Source organism: Ursus maritimus, unplaced genomic scaffold (assembly GCF_017311325.1).
Source record: "Ursus maritimus isolate PB19 unplaced genomic scaffold, ASM1731132v1 scaffold_24, whole genome shotgun sequence".
Lineage (NCBI taxonomy): Eukaryota > Metazoa > Chordata > Mammalia > Carnivora > Ursidae > Ursus > Ursus maritimus.
This window is the reverse complement of record NW_024424897.1, coordinates 23,359,572-23,376,229: the sequence shown is the minus strand read 5'-3', so window position 1 is coordinate 23,376,229 and position 16,658 is coordinate 23,359,572. Positions and strand designations below refer to the sequence as shown.

Here is a 16,658-nt window from a genome sequence, read left to right as displayed (position 1 = left end):
TTTGAGTTTCATCTTCTAAGTAGTGAGGAACCATTAAAAGCTTTAAACTGGAATGTGACATGACCACATCTATGTTTCAGAAGAATGATTTCTGGCTACAGTATGGTAGACAGGTAGAAGGTAAACCAATAAAAAAGTGATTCCAAACCCAGGCAAGTCTCTTTTCTTTTGCTTTCCTTTTCTCTCTGTTCTTATTACGGTCCAGGGGAGTAGGAAATAAATAGATTTGGAAATGATATTTTGTCATTCACTTTATAGAGATGCCTTCCAGTGACACATGTGTAATGGTGATCTGCCTCGGGACAAGGAGGGAATGCAGTGATCCTTCCAAGTTTGTAAAAAGACAATTTGGCATTTTACATCCTCCCCGCCTCCTTATTGGAGTCACGGGGCCACTTGAGCACTGCTGCCTCGATTTGTACCCGGATTCTAACTCTGCACAGTTGCTACTGACTGTGGTTTGGCTGCTAAAGAGACTTCGGGTAGTTTGGATCTTTGTGGTTCTATATTAAGGATGGATTCCTCAGATAAAAATAAAGCTGAGGGTGCTGGGTTACAGATACACATAATTAATAAAATCAGAAGACACAATAGAAAACCCTTTCTGGGGGCGCCTGGGTTGCTCAGTCATTAAGCGTCTGCCTTCAGCTCAGGGCGTGATCCCGGGGTCCTGGGATCGAGCCCCACATCAGGCTCCTCCGCTAGGAGCCTGCTTCTTCCTCTCCCACTCCCCCTGCTTGTGCTCCCTCTCTCACTGGCTATCTCTCTCTCTGTCAAATAAATAAATAAAATCTTTAAAAAAAAAAGAAAAGAAAAGAAAAAGAAAACCCTTTCTGGGTTTAAACAGTTTGTGTGGAGATCACGTGAATTCTTGGTTTTTTTCCCCACGGTATCACATGTCCACCAACATTTATACGCTCAACCCACTGCCACGGAACACCCACAATTTTGAAGAAACACCGATTTTTTCAAGGACATAAAGTGTTGGGGGAATTCTTGATTGCCACAATTATAATAGTGCATCTGATGTGTTTCATAACATAGACTGTAGCATAAGTAAGATACACTATAAATTATTTTTCATTGACGTATTCCCTTAAGAAAGCCTATCAGAATGCAGATGAATGATATGATTAGGAAAAACTTTGAATCCATTCTTATTCTAAAAGTAAATTATTCGAAATCTCTGCCCTTTAGATGAACACCTTCAACTGATCAAAAACACCCATGTGTCATGATGCCATGATTGAGAATCAGTGGATTATTATACTGAGTTAGTCATTCTTTAAAGTGAAATATTTACACCTAGAAGATTGTTGCTGATCATTATTACCATCTATTTAGATGCTAGAAATAGTGTGTTGAAGTTGGAAGGGTTTTTTTCTAATATTTTCACTTCTTACAAGTAAAATTCCACTGAAAGTGAAGATGTGGGAGAGGAGCAGCCCCTAAGACCACAGGCCTCTTAGACAATTAGTGTGGACCCTCTTTGTAAGAAGAAGACGGTTCTTCATCCTCCATGAATATTCATGGTTTCTGTATGTTACCTTGTAGCTTGGCATTATTGATGGAACATTTTGTGAAAAGAAACCAATTTTGGATATTTGGCTTAAAAATCTTCTTTCTCTTTTGACAAAGAGAGCATGAGCAAGGGTGGGAATTGGAGAGGGAGAGAATCCCAAGCAGACTCCATGCTCAGTGTAGAGCTGACACAGGGCTCGATCTCATGACCCCAAGATCACCACATGAGTCAGATGCTTAACTGACTAAGCCACTCAGGCACCCCAAAAATATTCTTCCTTTTTAAACCAAGTCCTCTTCCTTAAAGAGTAAACGAACCATGTTCAAGATTCCTGCACAGCCCTACACTGAAGCAGGGCTTCATTCTTCTAGATACCATTCTTGCGTCAGAAGACATCTTCCAAACCTTGGTGACCAAGCACCATTTGTGAGAGCTCTGGGTTGCTTCCTCCTGCATTTTCTTCACCTGCGTATCCTTTTCTCACATCCTCATATGTTCTTTCACTGTTCTGTGTCCTGTATATCTGTTGACTTCTTACACTTTACACAGACCTGCCTTGGAAAGCAATTCCACAGATTAGTCAGCCAGCACCTTAAAAAGTACATAAGAAATATAGTATCTTTAAATAATTTTTTGACATCAACGACTAGAATAACCACGCACTGCGTCTGTTTCTTCCCCCTACTTAAATGGGTCTCCTTTTGTGGGAACGTGAGATGGGAACACCCTGTCTTTCCAGCCACTTCTGAGTGTGTCTCCTCAACTCAGGCTCAGGCTCAGGATGGTGGAAAGTGCATGGGCTGCTCCAGCTGAACAGCCTCCAGCAAGTCCGCCAATCTCACCGAGCCTCAGTTTCCTGATCTTTAAAGTGGAGCTGATAATAATACATACTTCATAGGGCTGCTGTGAAACTCAAATGAGATGTAAACATGTTTATAAAATGCAGATTAAGGGAATCCTGGGTGGCTCAGTCGGTTAAGCATCCAACTCTTTTTTTTTTTTTTAAGATTTTATTTATTTATTTGACAGAGAGACAGCCAGCAAGAGAGGGAACGCAAGCAGGGGGAGTGGGAGAGGAAGAAGCAGGCTCCCAGCAGAGGAGCCTGATGTGGGGCTCGATCCCAGAACTCCGGGATCACGCCCTGAGCCGAAGGCAGATGCTTAACAACTGAGCCACCCAGGCGCCCCACCCAGGCGTCAAACTCTTGATTTCAACTCAGGGCATGATCTCAGGTTCCTGAGCTCAAGCCCCATGTCAGGCTCTGCAGTCAGAGAGGAGTCTGCCCGTCTCTCTCTCCCTCTGCCCCTCCCCCTGCTTGCTCTCTCTCTCTCTCTCTCTCAAACCAATCAATAAATCTCTTTTAATGCAGATTAAAATGTATTAGTTCTTTTCATTTTTACTAAAACGTATTCGTGTTAATTATTTTGTTCATCAGTTCTCTGCTTTTTTTCTTAGTACTCCTCATTGACCTAGAATCTCTCATGAATTTTCTTTATCCTCAGTATAAAACAGTTTCTTCCACAGATTTTTACACTGTCTGGCCTTTTACCTGGATTAACAGGTTTTTATTTTTTAAAGACTTTAAAAAGTTGGCGGGCCAAGAAGAGTCCCTCAAGATCTCTTGAATGTTGTCTCCTGTGTGGGATTGCCAACTGTAGATGTGTGATTTCTTCCCTTTCCCAACCTCCCCAGTCTAGCTCCAGCTGTCCTCATTTTGTTTTCTGGCTTCTTCCACCACAGCTTGTTGAAAAACTTGACCAAGTCCGTAGTGTTCACTCCCTTCCCTTCATCTGCTATCAGGTATATTCCTCCACGAAATTAACACTGTCCAAGTGGTCTCTGTATCTCTGAAACTTTCAGATCCTAAGTCTATGACTATTCATGATTTAGAATTTTTCACCTGACATGTGTTATATGTGTTGGTGTTAATTCCTTAATAAGTGAAGCAAAAGGACAGAAAAGTGGAGGAACAAGTGTAAACTTGGGTGGGTATTGATTAGAACCACAGAAGTTAGAGAATTATAGAAGCCTGTCCCAAGAGACTAACAGAGGAAGAGTCATGGAAACCAACTTCCCTGTTAGCATCATGCTCAGAAGTTGAACACTGTCAGCTGGACACCTCAAACTGACTGTCGCTGACTGGTGCCTGAAAAATGAAGAAAAAGCAAAGAGCCACTCAGAAATGCAAGAAGCTAAGGAAAAACTGTAAGGAGCTTAGGAAAGAAGGCCACGGATACAAAGCCCACAGAAGCCAAATACAAAGGAGATTGAGGACCAGCGACCACCAGACAGGAGAATACTACCCTCCCCAACCCTCCCTGCAATACTCTCTTCCCTGTGTACGTTTGAGGCATTGTGAAGTATGTGTTTGTCACTTGTCTACAAATGCACATGTGCCAGCAACTTATGAGTGAACTGGAATTGCAGATGGTGCTTCACCATCCTCAGCCTTCAAATATTCAATTTTCTCCACCCTCATCCCCCCAACACCCCAGGGCTCTTGTCACAGGTACTTCAGTGGAGGGACTGGTAAACTTCACCCTGCCTGAAATTCACGCTGGTACCAGTGTCTAGGCTGGAGTTTGGTCCCTTTTGCAAACAATTGAAAAGGACTTGAATTGAAAGGAAAGGGGAGGATGGGAGACAGCCACAGTTTAAGGGACAGGTTGGGGGGAGGGTGAACAAAAGATGTTTTTAAAAAAATCATTGCTTTTCATTTCAGGTTGGTTTAGCAAGAAACCAAGCCAGCTGCCTGTCGTGAACGTTCATGGGCACCTGGTTGGTTCTGCAGGGGAAGCAGCCTTTTTGCAGTGAAATTGTGTGTCCTCTTGTGCCGTTAGCCTTGTGCTGTGGTGTTGCCAAGGGATTTCTCCAATTCTCTTTTCTCAGTGGGCTAGAACGCAGCTGATTAAATAGGCCGTGACTCACATAAGCTCCCGTGTCTTTTTTATTGACTGCTTTATGGAAATGCATCACACTCTAAAGCGTCCCCATTGTCGTTGCAGTGCAGAGCTAACCGAGGAGTCATGTTTAGCGCTGAGAGATGGAATCCTACTCTGTCGTTTTTTACTGCAGAGCTGGGTGTGGGTGGGATACAAGGGCTTAAAGGCATCGGGATGAGGAGAGAAGGATGTCTGAGAATTTCTTTTATCTTCATCTGCCATGAAAGTTGGGTGGCCATCACTTCTAGGTAACACTTCTCTACTGATCTTATCTTTATGGCCCCACATCCTTCAGCTAAGTGAATCTTTTCTTTACATGGGCTATTCTGGGAGATTCAGTTAAGTGCTGTGGTAGAGAGAGATTATGACACGAATGTAATTCTGTTTTGTGCTGATACAATGTGATACACCCTTAGGTTTATCCAAGAAGGCCATTTATTCCCAATAAATCTAAATCATTTCTATTTTTTCATTAAGATGGTGATATCTTTTTTTCAAGAAATGGACGAAAAGCCTTGATTTTAAAAATTGTATCCTTGAATATAAATGTTTTTGCCTTAAAACAGCAACTCATGCAATTATTTGCGGCTTCTTCCTATTTTTATTATCATCCTGCAAAGCATTTACATACTTTCTATTAGGCATTAAGTGGCTCTGCAGATCCGTTCACTTGCCAGGAGGTGTGGATTCAGGCATACAAGACTCCGCCTGCCTCATCACCCCAGGACCATGGCTAACGTTGTGCATCCTCAAGATCACTGGTTCTTGATCAGTAGGACACTGAGCTGACACCGAAAGAGGAGACAGCTCAATGGCCATGATGGCTTCCCATCTTGGTTGTCTGGATTTATCTGATAGATCATGGAGCTAATGAAATTGAGCTCGGTGAAAACGTACACTGAGAACAATTCTGTTATTGTACTCACCACACAGTGCCTTGTACACAGAAGACAATCACTAGAATTGAGATTGATCTGATTCTATTTCCTAACTTTTCTCCATAGCCATTTCAAACTTTACCTATCATCCCGTTTTGTCCACTTCCCATAGGGGAAACTAGGCAAGAGAACTCATCAGTACCGATTCCTTCTACTAAGAAAGCAACATAACACATCTCGCTAAAACCGCAGTACCTTAAAATACCACATTTTTAGCTCTGGTACCCTTCAGAATCTGTTGGTGAATGACCAAGAGAGTAAATTCAGCAACTCATTCCCTGCCCAGTTTTAGCAAACTAAGTGTGACTCTTCGGGAGAGGAGGTGGTGATGATGCTGACCCTCGTCTCCTAGAATCAGTGACTCAGAGTTCAAACATCTCTGCAGCATTGTGTCTTTGTTTTCTTGGTGGTGGCTTTCTTGGGTTTCGGTTGGTGGGGAGAGAAAAGCCTCATGCTGATAATGTACTGAAAGTAAATGAAATTAAATAAGCGATGCAGTGCTCATCACTACTTCCTTCCCCCCTGGGTAATTCAATTCAAGCTCTCTCTCTGATGGCAACTCGCAGGGACTGTCTCTGTCACCCCGCTGGGGCCTGGAGTCTTAACATCTAAATAAAAGTTTCACTCAAGCATTTTTTATGCTCCTGCCAGCAGGATCAGTGAGCTGGTGTGGGCACATTAATGTAATATTCATACTCACAGACTCTCCCTGCACACGAGGCAATGTCTTCCCATTTTCATAATTATAGATGTTCCATAAAATGGCATTTAGATTTGCATTAAAAAAGGAGGTTTGAATTCTAATAGAACGTTTAACATGTCTTTTATGATTCAGACTCTCGGCATCTTTAACAAGAAGCTATGTCTCTAAGTTTAACAAGACCTTAAAAAAGGAAAAGAAAAAGAAAAAAAAAAAAACTGGAAGATGAGATGGATCCTCCAAGCTTAGGAGATCCTGTTTTTCTCATCCCCTCTGTCTTTCATTGAATTTTTAGGGCTCTAGGAGCAATTTTTGGCAGTGCTGCAGAGAAGATGGGGTCTCCTGCAAAAGGGCCTTCCTTCTGAGCCATGCCAGGTCCTCGACCCGGCCACTCCAGCCTCAGTGGTTCAGTTTCTGTTTTCTTGGAGAGCATTTTCAGAGAAGTATTAGAATTTTCAGAGGGGTAGGAGAAATGAAAGGATCCTAGACAAATGAACTTCCCTTTGCTGCTCCTCATCTCACGTGTGCACCCTGAGACCCATCTGGGAGGATTTATAGCGGCCAACACACAAATGAACATAGTCCATGAACAAGAAAGTTGACAGTAAGGACAAATAGAAAGAATCAGGCACTTTGGGGCGCCTGGGTGGCACAGCGGTTAAGCGTCTGCCTTCGGCTCAGGGCGTGATCCCGGCGTTGTGAGATCGAGCCCCACATCAGGCTCCTCTGCTATGAGCCTGCTTCTTCCTCTCCCACTCTCCCTGCTTGTGTTCCCTTTCTCGCTGACTGTCTCTATCTCTGTCGAATACATAAATAAAATCTTTAAAAAAAAAAAAAAAGAATCAGGCACTTTGACACACTAAAAAAGAAAAACTCTTCGGATCTCTATGTTTAAAACTAAGTTCGCAACCACTTAGACGCAAAAGGGAAAATCTTAGTTGCATTTTAAACTGTTTAAAAATGTTATTTTTAAACAAGAAATAGTTTAAACAAGAAGTGCCAGCTCATGGCCACCCCTGAATTAAGTCTTAGTTATTGTAAATTTCAAAAAAAATTGTGCAATTGAAAAAAAACAATTATTGCCCCCAAAAGTCTCAAGATACTGTATCGTATGGGGTTGTGCCTTAATTTGATTTGCATTTTGTGTTGATTTCTAAATCTATTAAGGGAAACCAAAGAAGCTTTGGTTTTGGAGACTAAAAAGAATAAACATTAGGATTCTGCTAAGCCACTCCCTTTATTTCTCCTAATTAAGAAATATGGACTTGGGGGCCCCTGGCTGGCTCTGTTGGAAGAGCACGCAACTCTTGATCTCGGGGTCATGAGTTCGAGCCCCATGTTGGGTATAGAGATTCCAAAAAATAATAATAAGCTTTAAAAAAAGAAATATGGACTTGTATTTTTTATAAATTTTTTTGAGATTTTATTTATTTGTCAGAAGGGGAGAGAGCACAAGCAGGTGGAACGGCAGGCAGAGGAAGAAACAGGCTCCCCGCTGAGCAAGGAGCCCATATGGGACCCTGGGATCATGACCTGACCCCGAAGGCAAACGCTTAACCAACTGAGCTACCCAGGCGTCCCTGGACTTGTATGTTTTTAGTGTTTTGTTGTTGCTGTTCTTGTTTCACTTTATTTTTTGAGGAGTCAGCTCCTTCTCTTTTGCCCTTTACCACCCCCCCTTCTGTAAAGTACGTGTAAACCCCAGTAGCAAAAGGTGGATGAGCATCTTTACTTCTCAATAAATTTATATCTAACGAGGCTAATTGCAAGTCAAGGACGTTAGCAGCCTACATTCAAAGTCCAATGCCAGTTCCAGAGTCTTCTCTTGGTAAAGGCTTCAACCATTCTTAGACTCTTCCCCATAACTTGGACAAAACCAGGGTATGGTACTTACTGCCAGTTCATCTTGCATAGTCCTTCTTTGTGCAAACTTAATAAAATTTATGTTCACGAGGTGGCTTTCTGTTTTGTTGTTGTTTCTTTTCTTTTTCTTTTTCTTTTTTTTTTTTTTTTTTTGCAAGTGAGTGTGTGTTTATTGCTGTCACGGAGGTGGCTGCATTTATGGTGAACTCTGCCACTCACTAAGCCTCTCTCTGCTGGTAGCTATTCATTTGACTTTTGATTATCTTGATGTGGATTATCCAATTTGGAGCTTATATCCACAGCAAATTCTTAATTCTCTGGAGTCCTTTTCTTGCCAATCAGTACATAGTTAGGCTACTTCCCCTTGCACAAACTAATGTACGTTTCGATCATTATAAGTGATTTTAGCATTATAGTTAGGAAGAAAGAAAATTTACTTTTTCCCCCCAATCGTATAAAAATTGTTTTATTTTGTGCTGTGTTTAAGCAACTGTCCTTCTGCACCCCCTTAATGAATGTGGATTATCTAAAGGAGCCTAAATAAATGGAAATTCTGTCAGGTTTCAACAAAGCACTCTGCTGTTGTTCCTTTTAGGAGTGGAAGACATCATAAGAGGAGCTCAAGACCTTGATAACGTCATCAAGCAAGGATACTTGGAGAAGAAAAGCAAAGGTACTGACCAGACCCACAGGACTCAGAACATTCCAAGAAGGGAAGGGAAATGAGGAAAAAAGAGGGCTAACATGGCAGGTGATTTTTCTATGCCCAATTCTGTGCTCAGGAGGGGGAAGGCCAAAAGGAAGGCAGGAGAGGAAAAGAAGTCTGGTGTTTGTGTATAGGCCGAAGAGAGGTGCCCCCAAATCTTCAGGCGATTGTGAGTTTCATCAGGATAGGAACCAGTTCTGCTTTGCTCACCTGGTACACAACAGGTGCTTAGTAAACACCTGTTGAATGAATGAGTGATGAGATTCTTGTTCCCATCTCTCCGTGTGCTCCCACAGGGTAAAACTATGTTGCCAAGAGTTTCATTTTACATCCTGTGTGAAGCAGCCCAGTTTCACATTTCAGAGAAGCCCAACTCTCGACCTGTCCCTCACTGGATTAAAATAGATACTGCTACCCTAACCAAGCCCAGGGTCCCAGGTTTAACACTCGAAAGGCAAATGGCCTTAGTACAACGAAAGCCTTTCTCGTGCCCGTGGCCTGGAGCATCAGCTTGGTTTACTAAAAGGCACCACATGGAAGTATCATAGAGAATTTGAAAAGTGCCGGATGAGATCAGAACCTGAAAGCTGTAAAGGAAGATAAATAGCAGGACAGCCGTGAGGGGTCAGAACAGGCAAACCCTGTTTAGAATTTGGACCTTTAACTGAGCGAGCCCTCTGGACTCTGACTCAATGTGGGATAGCCTGCGGGAGTGAAAGGGAGGGCTTTACAGTCCATTAACCGAGGAAATAAAACAATAACACACTGGACTGTGTGTTGGACTTTACAGACTCGTCCGTGGTTGTAGTTACCTGAATTTATGTCCCTTACTGCTGTTCTGTCTAGATCATAGTTTCTTTGGATCAGAGTGGCAGAAGCGGTGGTGTGTTGTCAGCAGAGGCTTCTTCTACTACTATGCTAATGAGAAAAGTAAGTGTTCTCCATTTGCACAGCAGCGTCTCACTCCTGGATGCAAGTACTTCGTAAATTCTCAAGCACTTAGATCTCAAGATAGCAGTCTTTAACTAACACCCATAAAGGGACATGCTTGGGAAAGAAAGAGGCTTGGGTAAGTAATACCAAAAACTCAGACGCCAATTTAGAAATTATTTCCCCTTTAAACATTAGGGTCGTGTGGTCAGCATATCAAAAGGTTATCTTTGGGGGCGCCTGGGTGGCTCAGTCAGTTAAGCGGCTGACTCTTGGCTTAGGCTCAGGTCATGGGATCAAGCCCCAGGTCGGGGGGAGGGGGGGCGGTGGGGGGGGAGGTGGTCTGCATTCAGCAGGGAGTCTGCTTAAAAGTTCTCTCCCTCTGCCCCTCCCCCACTCACATGCACGCATGCTCTCTCTCTCTCAAATAAATATATCTTTAAAAAATAAAATAAAATGTTAAAAAAGGTTATCTTTTATTATGACTAATAACATAATACTATCAAGGTTGAACACTTTGGCATTCTTTTTTTTTTTTTTTTAAAGAACCTCAAACTCTTTATAGACGTTAAAAATACAGTTAAAATATTGGGGGGAAATCTGAGAAGGATTTGAACAGCTTACCAACAGCCCAGAAATAAAACCCTTGGGTCCCAACTCTCTAAGAATATGCTCTCAACTTTATCCTACTGAATACTGGGACGTAGTCCAGTGGATATGCCTAGAGTCATGGAGTGTTGAGACCCAAATGGTGGCTGTGCCCAAGAGACACCCTCCAGCCAGATGGCAACAGCAGTGAAGTGTTGACTCAGGCCAGAGGCAGCTTCCTAATGAGCCACCACTGAGTCAATCAAGCACAACCCTCACATGCTATCCCTAGAAGACCTCCCATCCATGCTTAACACAGTCGCTAAGTTCGTGAGAAGGAACAGGATATAAGCACAAATTGGAGGGAGCTACAGCTAAATACAAGTTAACAATTATCATCGCTAGTGAACACAAACTTCCAAAGAGGGGTACCCTCCTGCAGACTCTAATTAGCCCCAGGAATAATTCTATGAAGAGAGAAATAAAGAAAAGCAACGCATCAGTTCGGGGGGGGGTGGCTTCCCTTGGGCTCTGCCACCTTGGCACAGAGGCCAGTGATTTTGAGTAAACCCTTCTTTTTCCTTCCAGTCATTCCCTATTTCTCCCCTCTTCCTGCCTTCCCAGGATTATGCATCTCCCAATGCTTAGATATCTAGTTCCAGGGAATAATCAGATTTCTACCCAATTGCCTTTGGATGTCCCGTACCTCTGGTATTAAGGTAGCAGAAAGAATTGCAGCTTTGCTAAATGACGTGGCATCCTTAAGATTTGCCCTTGGGCTTCATGGCAGTTGGCTCACCCTGCCGTTCTGCCTACCACAGGTATCACTGACTTCATCTTGGGTTCACCCTCTTATATTCCTCAGAGACTTTCCCATCTAGGGGGTGAAGCGTGAAGCCCTACTTGGCAATCATAGCCGCAAAGCCCAAAACCATCGCCAGCTTCCGTCCAACCCGCAGACCCCTCTCCAGCCCAGCAAACACAAGTTCCTCCCTGAATTCTAGGTGTATGAGCCAGCCAGGTGCTATTTTCTTATTTTAAACCTTCAAACTCATATAACATTTATATCATTGTAAAAATGTTCCTTGTTTCCCTTGCATTTAAATAAGTGGTTGGCATATCTGAATATAAAGCCAGGCATCACGCGCATTCATTCAGAATCCACTCTACTCAAGGTGAGAGAGTGGGAGAGGGAGAGACTTGGAGACTTTTATGGACCATTTTGCCGTCAGGGTGAAATAAAACCTGGTGACCAAAGAAACAACAAAACATTTTAGTGGCCAGTTAGAACAAGGAGAGATACTTTAACAAAAAAGATTCTGGTGTCAGAAAGCACTGTTGCATGGCTCCCTTCTCGCCAGTTACTTCTTATTGTGCCCAAGACATTTTTCTTAGCAAGTATAGAGTGTTTGTGTATTTCTTTTAGCTCAACCAGGTAAGGATAGAGTCTTTTTCTTTTCCTAATATTGTCATCACACTGCCACCTTATCATCATCATCCTCAAAAACACGTATTAAGCAATGCATTGCACATAGCAGGACACAAATCATCACCCATACACTGTGGTTCCTCTCCTCTGTATGCTGTGCCTAAACCACACCAGGAGGACACAAAATTATTGGGAACCAGCCCCTCTTTTCCCCTTCCTAATAGTTTATTTTTTTAAAAAAGGGAGTGACAGGCAGAGTGGTCTCTCCTTTCCTTCCCTTAGTCCTGTTCCTCCTTCTTCATCGCCCAATGATAATTCACAGTACCCTGCTACTTCCCAGTTTGAACTCTGGGAAGGGGGATAAAATACCGAGTTTTAATTATTCTCCCTCTAGCACCAATTCCCACCTGACCAGCAGGAGGGGGAGAGCAGTCTAGCCCAAATGCTACATAGGACAGAGGAAGAGATCCCGGGAACTCATCACGCCCCCTGCGCTGCTGTCCCTCCCCTCAAATGTGAGCTCTGCCGGCCCTGATAATAATATGCTACCGTTCTCTAATAGCCTTCACGAGCCTCACGTTCACCGCCATACTCTCCCTGCTGTAATAATTCCTTCCTTCTGTTATTATAGATCTCTTAACATTCTAATAAATTCTCTGTCTCTGTTGTACTCTTTTGGCAAAATAACCTTTCATGTTGCATTTCCCTAGCTTGGCAGTGATCTCTGCCTCACTGTCACAGTAGCCTCTTCTTAAGCTTCCTTCATAACCTTTCCTTGACTGTTGGGGTTCCTCGGGGATGTAACAGCTGTTTCCATGCTTTTATTTTACATTCCAGAGAAGGTGCCTTCCCTTGGCGGTTGCATCTCTCTAGGGATACAGGGAGCTTTCCTGTCTTGCAGGCAAGCAGCCCAAAGGGACCTTTCTCATTAAGGGCTACAGTGTACGGATGGCCCCCTACCTGCGAAAAGATTCCAAGAAAGAATCCTGCTTTGAACTGACCTCCCAGGATAGGCGCAGCTATGAGGTAGGACGAGCCGAGGAGATGATGATCTTCGTTTGTGCTGTGGTTTCGTTTCATGCTGCATGTGAGCTGGGGGTGCTGTGCTGGGTTCAGTCCTTTCTCTGTCACCTGCTCATTTCTGACCAGGACCTTCTTTCTTGACATGTCTCCACCTTTGCTACGTGATGCCCTCCTTCCTCCTCTCTACCGTCACTCTCATCCTAGATACTGCCTTTGGTTGGCACGCCTTCCCGGTCTCACTCCAAGAGTAAGAGTCTTGTCTATTAGAGCACACAATCCAGTTCCTTACTCGTCATCTCTGATTTCACACCTTCAATTCCCATTCTCTTTATTTTTTTTAACTATCTTTACTTCCTTCCATGAAACCCAGAAAAAGAAAAATCTGACTGTAGAATGAAAAATAAGTTATTTCCCCATATTCGTCTTGCTATCCAAAATAATCTTCCTGTGTGTAGAAACATTGGTGACAACAATTAGTGAGTAGTAACAATGACACCTGGAGGGCCTAGAGTACCTGGGTTAGGGTGGGAAAGGCTTATTCTTCACTGTGTTCATTTTTATATATTTTAACATAATACAGTAGGTAATATAATAAGTAAGGCATTAATTAACTAAAGCAATTTTACAAAAATTCCGACTATGGGAATGTCATGATTTTCTCTGAAAGTATATTTTTACGTGTGTGTGTGTAAATACATACACATATATATGTATATATATGTACACACACAAATATTGTTTCCTGCTTGTTGGCCGTTTTTATCTTATCACAGTTTTACTAAAACAATTTGGAAAAATTTTAGCTAACTTATGAAAAAGAGAAAAGACGTGATAAGGTTAATATTAACCACTTGAGCAACCCTTCGACTCTTCAAATGCTTCCCTGTACTCATCCTTTTATGTTTCTAGGGTACCTTAAACCTCGTTTTGATAAAACGACGTAGGTCTTCAATACGGAATTTCAAAAAAAACGTTTTTTTTTTATTTAAACTAAACTTTTCTAGAGAGTCCTTCATAGATATAGATATAGATATAGATATAGATATAGATATAACAGATGTATGCACTGGGCATGTATCTAAGTTACTTTTATTATTCAATATTGATGGTGCCTTCTCAAGATAAAAATTTGTATGACAAGTCTAAATCAATTTCCTTAGACATTTCTTATGGAAATGAATTTTTAAGAAATCAAGAATGACAATGTCTATTAATAAGTATTAAGCAGGAATCTAAGTTTCTTATAAGGCACATACCTTTATCTTACCGTAATGGCCAGATAATAAAAATGTTTTTCAAGAACAGTCATTTCAAGTTGATTCATTTAAAATAAAAAGTCACTAAGTCTTGATGCTTGACTGGCTGGTTTTGTGAATCAGAATGGGGAGTTTGTTTACTTCTTTTCTTTGGCCCATTGAATCCAAGTCATTATCATGGTCCGTGGATTCTTCCTCTATGATATCCTTTGGATCTTCCCCTTCTTACTTATTCCCACAGCCATCACAATAGTTGTCCCAACCACTTCCCCCAGAGGGCCACTGAAGTAGCCTTCTGGTTGGTCTTCTGTCTCCAATTTCTCCCTTTTCTAATCTCTCCTACCCACAACTCTTGCAAGAATCTCCCACACCTTTTGCTAGAATTTACAGTGGTTTCCTACTGCCTACATTTTAAGTCTGAACTCCTGGTACTCAGAGCCCCTTCACCAATTCCTCCCTGACCCGCAACACTCCCGCCTCACCTGTTACTGTTCTCCCATCAAGTTGATCAGCCTACCTTCCCCCACGCACAGCGATCTCATTCCTAATCATCTGCACATGGTTCTCGCCACCAGGCAGTTTCCACCAACTCTTTTAAAATCCAACCAAAACAGTATTACCTGCACCAGCTTCCCTGTCTTTATTCCGGGCAACAGGAAGTGCTCCTGTGTTCTCTCAGCATCCGACTATTCTCAGATCGCCTACTTTGTAGGTTCCCATTTCAAGTGTGTATCTTGTCTCCATAACTGATACATTGTTCTTTAAAGTCAGGAGTTTGGGTTTGCTTTTTTTTTTTTCCCCGTAAGCTTTTCTCAAAAAAATGCCTGATGAATGCATGGATAATTGAACATGAAGGTCTGGACTCAATTAGTAGTCAACATTGGGTATACAGAATTATACAGAATTATGAAGGGAAGTATCACCTTGAGTAAGATTTTGATCTTTTGATCTTTTTTCTAAATATTAAGTAGACAGAGAATCCTAGCTTTCAACCTGACTCTACAGCTTGATTCACAAGGCTCTTCTCTTTGAACCTCCCTATAGGATTCATGGAAATTTTATGAATTCATAAAGGTGATAAATTAATTCACTAATTTTTCTCTAGTTTACAGCTTCTAATCCAGCCGAAGCCAGAGACTGGGTGGATCAAATAAGTTTCTTGTTAAAGGGTAAGTATCATTATTACAGAAACAATACTTACGTGGATTTGCAGTTGAAGTTATATTACGTTAATATAATCCACAGGCTTCAATCTGTATTTTCTTTTCTGTGCATTCTCCCTTCTACTGTCCCTTATATTATAGCAACAAATAGTACCATGTATGAATCCAAAGGTAAAGAAGCCATCAACCTAGAGATGACCTCTGTAGTATTTGCAATCACTAGAGAAGGAGCTTCTGAAAACCAGCTCTGCTCAATCAGGTGTCTCCCAACCCCTTATATTCTGGAAAGGAAATTCATGATATCAAATGTGAAGTCACATAGATGCAATTTAGGCCCCAAATCTTCTTGTTTGAAACTTAGCAGGAAGGAGAAACCTATACTTATCAAGGTGGCCTTCATCAACATGGACATTAAAAGCAAACTGTTCTTTCCCAAACCACAATAAAATGTCCCTTGCTTTGGGATGGGAAGAGTCCTGCTTGAAGATGTTAAATGACCGCTCTTAGAGTACCCTCTGCTGGCCAGCTTGCAGGCAGAGCAGTGACAGTGGCCCAGGAAGGCTTATCTGGGAGTGGCCTGGCAGGTAAAAACAGCCAACCTGAGTCTGTCACTTGGCAGCAGATAACCCATGATAGAGCATCGTGGCAGGACCCTGCCGCCGCGGAGAGGCAGAAACGCCCACGTTGCACATGGCCCAAGACCTAGGGAGAAGCACGCCAGCCGAAAAACACCAAGCCTTTTCATCTCCTTTTTTTTATTCTGCTATAAGATTTTATTGTGGATAAAAAGAAGGAAGCACCGGAGCTTTAATTACAAGAATTGCCTATTTTACTCAGTTTATGCCTTTGCTATCACAAAAACAAACTATTGCATCTACCAAGAGCGTCACGTATAATAGACTGGAACTAGGCAGACATGAACATTGATGGCAAGACTACAGGGTACACTCTCATCTAGGTGCCTTGGATTTATGCGTGTAATATACCCCTAAGTGTGTAAACCTCAATAAAACTCAAAGCAGCTTTATTGAGCTGTACCCTGTGGTACTTTCAGAATCCCACATTGAAGAAATTATTCATTCCATTTTATTTTAAAACGAACAAAATAATAACATATGGTTTAAGCCACAAATGTGTCTTTGATCCCTTCCTCATATGAGGTGGCACCAGAATTCCAATGAAAATGGTTGCAAAATCTTTATTAAATGCCTAATCAAGCCAAACAGTTTTATTGTGTTTTGAAATGAACGTCGGATGTCTCTCCATCCATTCCTTCCCCAGAGTACCTTGACTGCACTCACCCATCCTGTAGAGGCCCCTCAGAAGGGTTTCAGAGAGCCTTCTGTACTAACATCAGAGAGCGAACCTTCCCAGTTCCCCATTAAAATAAAAACCAATCTCCCAGTGCTTGTAACAACGGCTCAACATCCTCTCTGCAATGACCCACTTTGAGGTCAGCCAGACTGCAGAGTTGCACAAGGGCATGGGAACCATGCGGCTCAGCCATTCCATTTGGTCTCGCACGACTGTTATATTTTTCTGTATCTCACTTTCTCTTCTTCCACTCTTGCCCGTTTTTCTCTTTATGCACAAACTT

At 42.2% G+C, this 16,658-nt stretch overlaps 1 protein-coding gene across 1 annotated transcript in view; it reads left to right on the top strand.

The window, feature by feature from the left end:
* The window catches only part of SKAP1 (src kinase associated phosphoprotein 1), a 269,450-nt gene that overhangs the window by 213,148 nt on the left and 39,644 nt on the right, over positions 1-16,658 (top strand). Inside the window, exons 5-8 of the mRNA XM_040640750.1 lie at positions 8,562-8,639; positions 9,519-9,602; positions 12,521-12,645; positions 15,004-15,067. Of these exons, the coding sequence (XP_040496684.1) occupies positions 8,562-8,639; positions 9,519-9,602; positions 12,521-12,645; positions 15,004-15,067 (351 nt within the window). The remainder of the gene's footprint in view (positions 1-8,561; positions 8,640-9,518; positions 9,603-12,520; positions 12,646-15,003; positions 15,068-16,658) is intronic.